At 43.7% G+C, this 5836-nt stretch overlaps 1 protein-coding gene across 1 annotated transcript in view; it reads left to right on the plus strand.

Annotated features, from left to right (window-relative positions):
- The window catches only part of PPEF2 (protein phosphatase with EF-hand domain 2), a 30149-nt gene that overhangs the window by 23813 nt on the left and 500 nt on the right, over positions 1 to 5836 (plus strand). Inside the window, exons 12-14 of the mRNA XM_026717210.2 lie at positions 1502 to 1608; positions 3736 to 3905; positions 5303 to 5390. Coding sequence (XP_026572995.2) covers positions 1502 to 1608; positions 3736 to 3905; positions 5303 to 5390 — 365 coding nt within the window. The remainder of the gene's footprint in view (positions 1 to 1501; positions 1609 to 3735; positions 3906 to 5302; positions 5391 to 5836) is intronic.

Raw genomic sequence — 5836 nt, forward strand, 5'->3', positions numbered from 1 at the left:
CTCTCGCCTCACAATCGGGAGGCTGTGATTTCGATCCTAAGTAGACGCTAATATTTGGAATAGACTCTCTTGCTTGAGCAGGGGTTGGACTAGATGACCTCCAAGGTCCCTTTCAACTCTTGTTATTCTATGTTCTGTTTTGTTTTGGCTACAAAATCCCATCTATCTAAATTCCCCCCCTCCCTATCCCTCAGCTCCAGTGTGGCAACACCGAAGCTCCAAGATGGCTTCAGCCAGGTCAGCTTCAGGGTTGACAGGTACTCCTCAACTTACAATAGTTTGTTTAGTGACCGTTCGACATCCCAATAGCACTGAAAAATGACTTATGATCATTTCCCACCCTTATGGCCACTGCAGCATCCCCGTGGTCACATGATCAACTAGCTCATATTTATGATGGTCTCAAGGAGGTACGATCCCCTTTTGCCACATTCTGACAAAACAAAGTCTACGGGGAAGCCAGATCCACTTAACCACTGTATTACACAGGGGAGCTGTGTAATGTAAGCAGCTGGGAGCCGGTTCTCAGCCTGCACATGCACAGAGCTGCCAAAAGAAAAGAACAATTACGAACTAAGAGTCGATGTGGGAGTAAGCCCATAGCATAGGTGGACGGTGAATGGCCCCTCCCACAGGGATTAAAAGAGGAACAAAAGGAGAGGGGGCTTTTGCAGGAAACCATTTGTTCATTGTTGCAGTGTGAAGAGTTGTCTGTGCATCACAGACACTATGTGCCGAGTCCTTCCTTGTCAGCACTGTGTTTGGAAATATTTACTTGGCAGATCTCCAAGCTAGATAAGGCCTGTGCTCCTAATTACATCCTTGAAAGACTATTTGCCAGGCCTTTGGCTGAATATAAATGCAAGAAATTCACCTTGGTTTAATAAAAGGGGTTTTGCCAGGACAAAAAGTCTGCTTAGTGCTTTCTGGGGAAACTTAGGTCAGAACAAATTCTCTTAACACCTGTGGTGGCCAAAGGCGCACAGAATGCTGTTACCTTCCCACCAAAGTGGTCCCTATTTTTCTACTTGCATTTTTACGTGCTTTTGAACTGCTAGGTTGGCAGAAGCTGGGCCAAGTAACGGCAGCTCACTCCGTTACGCGGCGCTAGGGATTCAAACCGCCGAACTGCCGGCCTAGTAAGGGAGAACAAATCCATTCCCTTCTAGCACTGATGATGTTACCTAGTTTGGGTGATGAAACGTCTGCAAGAAAACAACCAAACTCAAGAGAGCACTAAGGACCCTTTTTAGGACTTGATCATAGCTAAGTGACCATCGGTAAGTCGAGAACTATCTGTGGAGAAAATTAAATGATAATTCAGGTGAAGGAAAAGGATTTCTTTTGTTAAAAACTCCACAATCCAGCTGATCTATTCCAGGAAACAAAAGACAATTCTGTTATGTGACCAGTCTCTCAAAGCCAGCCATCCCGAAAGGGCACAGACTGAATGTTTTTGTTCTGCGATTTCACATGGCAGAAATTTCTCTTCTTCTCCCAGGACCAGCCGAGTGGAGGAGTCAGCGTACCAAATTTTAAAGGAGCAATTGTTTGCTCACAGGTCAGAACTCATCGCAGCGTTCAGGGGTTACGATAAGAGGAACACAGGTAAGATTAAACAAGAGACTTTTTTTTTTTTTTTGGACAGGGAATGAACGTGGTCAGAAAGTTGAGAATTTAAGCTGAAATTTTCTAGGAATGATACCAAATTTCTAGGAATGATACCAGAAAAATATGGGAAAGATTTAATTTATCAATAAGTACATATGTTGACGGCAGCTAGAATAATAAATGCGCAATACTGGAAGAAGGAAAGCATACCACCAGAAATAGATAATAAGAAAAATTATGGCCTGTGCAGAATCGGTTAACCCTAGAATTAAAAAACAAGGGAGAATCTGAGTACTATGAAACATGGAATAAATTCTATCGGTGGTTGCATAGAAGAAGGCAAGGTCAGAACATAAGTAGCAATGATGATTAGAAGAATTAGTAAACAATGTGTCAAACAAGAGGATTGTAAATGGTGAAGTAAAATATATATGTATAACCATTGTAATGCAAGAACGGTTGCACCGTGTATTCTTATAATTAAAATAAAAAATAAATATTTTAAAAAAGAAAAGATTATTGAAATGGTCTTTCTGCCCATAAAAATGTGGCAGAGTTTTGATGGCACGGGTAGAAGCTTGTTTTCTTTGAGAGATACATGTAGTCCTTGAATTAGGATCAATTGTTTAGCGACAGTTTAAAATTCCAAGAGACTTACCTGGGGGGGCGTACTTATGACCCAGATTCAAAGCTTTGATGGTCACTTTGGTGCTTTGTAACCATACCAATACTGCATCTAGTTTTGGTTACCACACTATAAAAAAAATGTTGAGACTATAGAAAAAGTGCAGAGAAGAGCAACCAGGATGATTAGGGGACTGGAGGCTAAAACATACGATGGATGGTTGCAGGAACTGGGTGTTCTAACCAAGGCTTCCTGAGACACCAACAAACACACGTTAAATCCAAAACCCCTTTCATTTTAGTGAATTATCGTCCTTCACAGCCCATAATGAGTCTCAACCAGTTATAAATAGTCCCATGGAAGTCTGCCAAAGTCCTTCCGGAGAAGTCGGATAAGAATGCACCTTTATCTTTATTTGAAGTGCTAAAGTCCCAATTAGTCTTACAAAACCAAATGGAGCACAAATTCACCAGGTTCCAAACCGACCAGAGTGAACAATGTTGCTTCCTGCAAAGGTTCCTGTCCCTTTGCACTTCCTTTATATCTTATAGGAAGGGCAATCACCTCCAAGCCTTACTCCTAAGTCGCCCCTTTTGTCTTAACTGCACTTGCTTTCAGGCAGCTCTGCTCACAGGCACACTGGGAACAGGCTCCTCTGGTTCCTCAGCCTCGCTGCTGCCAGATTCTGCAGGCTCCGGAGTCAGCACATAACTTCCACGTGGCCCTGGCCCCATCTTTGTATGGGACACAGGACCATCGTCCGAGTCCCCCCCAGACTCCAGGACTGGCCCATGTTTTTCCCCACTGTCCGACTCTACTGCCGTCTCTGCAGGCTGCCAGGAGACCACAGTACTGGGCAAGGCTAGTCTAGTGAAGAGAGCCAGGGGAGACATGATAGCAGTCTTCCAATATTTGAGGGGCTACCACAGAGAGGAGGAGGGGGGTCAAGCTATTTTCTAAAGCACCCAAAGGCCAGACAAGGAATAATGGGTGGAAACTGAGATCCAACCTGGAAATAAGGAGAAACTTTCTGACAGTGAGAACAATCAACCCATGGAACAGAAATTGCCTTCGGAAGTTGTGGGAGCTTCATCACTGGAGGCTTTTAAGAAGAGATGGTCAGAAATGGTGTAGGGTTTCCTGCTTGGGCCGGAGGTTGGAGTAGATGACCTACAAGGTCCCTTCTAACTCTGTTAATATGTAACCAGGCAGATTTACAACTGTCAGAGGCACCCTGCAGTCATGTGACTGCATTTTACAACAATTTTGCCAAAAACTGGGTTACTTTTGGTTTTTGGCAAAACTGTGGCCCACAGTGAACCACTGATTCACTTTACAACTGCTGCACTCCCTGAACAACCCTTCTACTTAAAAACCGATTCACCTAATGGCCACCAAACCCAGGATCCACTATGGTCATCATTCAAGGACTACCCTACGTATAAGGCTGGTCCTTCACGAAGTCCTTCTGAAACCATTTTATTTTTGTGTTCTCACAGGCCTCATCAGTGTAAACGACTGGGCCAAGGCCATCGAGTCAGTCCTCCAGCTGGGATTGCCATGGCGGATGCTGAGACCACATCTGATATTGCAGCTGACCAATGGAAGAGTGGACTACAGGGCGTGGCTGAAAGACATCGTGACAGAAGAGAAATCTTCAACCCAAGAGGTATTGCACTAGACTAGAGCAGAGGTCCCCAAACTTGGCAACTTTAAGACTTGTGGACTTCAACTCCCAGAATTCTCCAGCCAGCATTGAAGTCGTAAATTTGCCAAGTTTGGGGACCTCCGGACAAGAGGGTCTCTGGGAATGAAGATAACCAGCATCACGTACCAATAGTCACGTTCCTTTTCTACACTTAGGCAAGGAAAATCAAACGTACGGATACAGATTAAGTGAAACGTAGCTTAATAGCAGTAACTGTGAGTGGGATCTTGGGAGCCCTAATGGACAATCACTTAAATATGAGCCAGCAGCGTGTGGCGGAAGCCAAAAAAAGCCAGTACAACTCTAGGCTGCATTAACAGAAGGATAAAATCAAGATCGTGTGAAGTATCAGTACTGCTTTATAAAGACTTAGTAAGACTATACTTGGAATACTGCACCTAGGTCTGGTCACAATATAAAAAAGATGTTGAGACTCTAGAAAGCGTGCAGAGAAGAGCAACAAGAATGATCAGGGGTCAAGAGGCTAAAACACATGAAGATTAATTACAGGAATTGGATATGTCTAGTCTACTGAAAATAAGGATTAGGGGTGACATCAGTGGTGGTATTCTACCGATTTGGCCCGGTTCAGTTGAACCGGTAGCTCCAAGTATCATCTGTGAGCCAACCGGTTTGCTCCGACGATCAGCTGCTGGGCCCACTTTCCCAGGTTCTATTCTGACCTTTATTTCCTGGTTTTGAAGCTCAGCTGCTTCGCGCAGCTATCAGCTGTTGAAGACACAGGGAGAGTGCAGGATTGCAGGTCGTCAGTAACAAACCCTCTGCGCACACGCAAAGCACGCCCACTGAATTGGTGGTAAAAAGTTTGAATCCCACTACTGGGTGACATGCTAGCAGTGTTTCGATATTTGAGGGGCTGCCACAAAGAAGAGGAGTCAACCTATTTTCCAAAGCACCAGAAGGCAAAACAAGAAACAATGGATGGAAATTGATCAAGGGGAACTATGGAGTAACCTGGAACTATGGAGAAATTTCCTAACAGTGAGAAGAACCATCAGTGGAATAGCTTGCTTTCAGAAGTTGTGGGTGCTCCGTCACTGGAGCTGACTTGGCATAAAGTCTCCTGCTTGAGCAGAGGGTTAGACTAGAAGACCTCCAAGGCCCCTTCCAACTCTGTTATTCCCTTTCTCCTTCTCTTCCTGAAATTTCTTGCCAACTATGGAATTTGGTGACAATGTGGGAACCAGGGAGACTGAAGAACCATCATTCCATAGACGTTCACAAAACATAAATTTGTTTTCAAGGTCATATCTTTACCCTATGTTAAGTCTATTTGACTAATTCTAGCCACGCTTTGAAAACAGATTAAGGGGTTTTTGCATGCTTGTTTCTTTCAGCGCCTTCAGTCGAGTTTGCTGGAAAGCATTTACCGAAATTTATCCAATCTGGAGACGATCTTCTCCCTCATTGACACCGATTGTTCAGGTAAAAGCCATTTATTATCTGCCAATTTCCTTTTTTAATAGCCAAAGTGATCATTCGTGTACAAAGCTAAGTGTTATGGTTTTATATGCACGTGGAAGGTACAATAGTATTAACTTCTATCCCAGCATTTTATAATACACCGGCAGAGGCCAGAACAATGCTGCTGCTGATTTTATAAGGAACTAAATAACCAGGGGATTCCTGAGTCACAGTTTCAGAGGCATTTCCTTACCTAAACAGAGAAACAAGATGACCCCAGGTGCCGAGTCAAGATGGCCACTGCAATCTCAGAATCAAGACTCTTTTTTTGCAAATCAAGTACATTTAAAAAGCGGCAGACTTTTTTTTAAAAAAAAATCACATAATTGGGAGACACAGAAGTGATATTACTGTTATTTCCGACCTTCCCACCCCAAGAAAGATTGCGCTTTGTTCTCGTCCTGCAG

The sequence above is a fragment of the Pseudonaja textilis genome, chromosome 6, assembly GCF_049901715.1.
Source record: "Pseudonaja textilis isolate UNSWEBS1 chromosome 6, rPseTex1.2, whole genome shotgun sequence".
NCBI classification, from domain to species: Eukaryota; Metazoa; Chordata; class Lepidosauria; order Squamata; family Elapidae; genus Pseudonaja; species Pseudonaja textilis.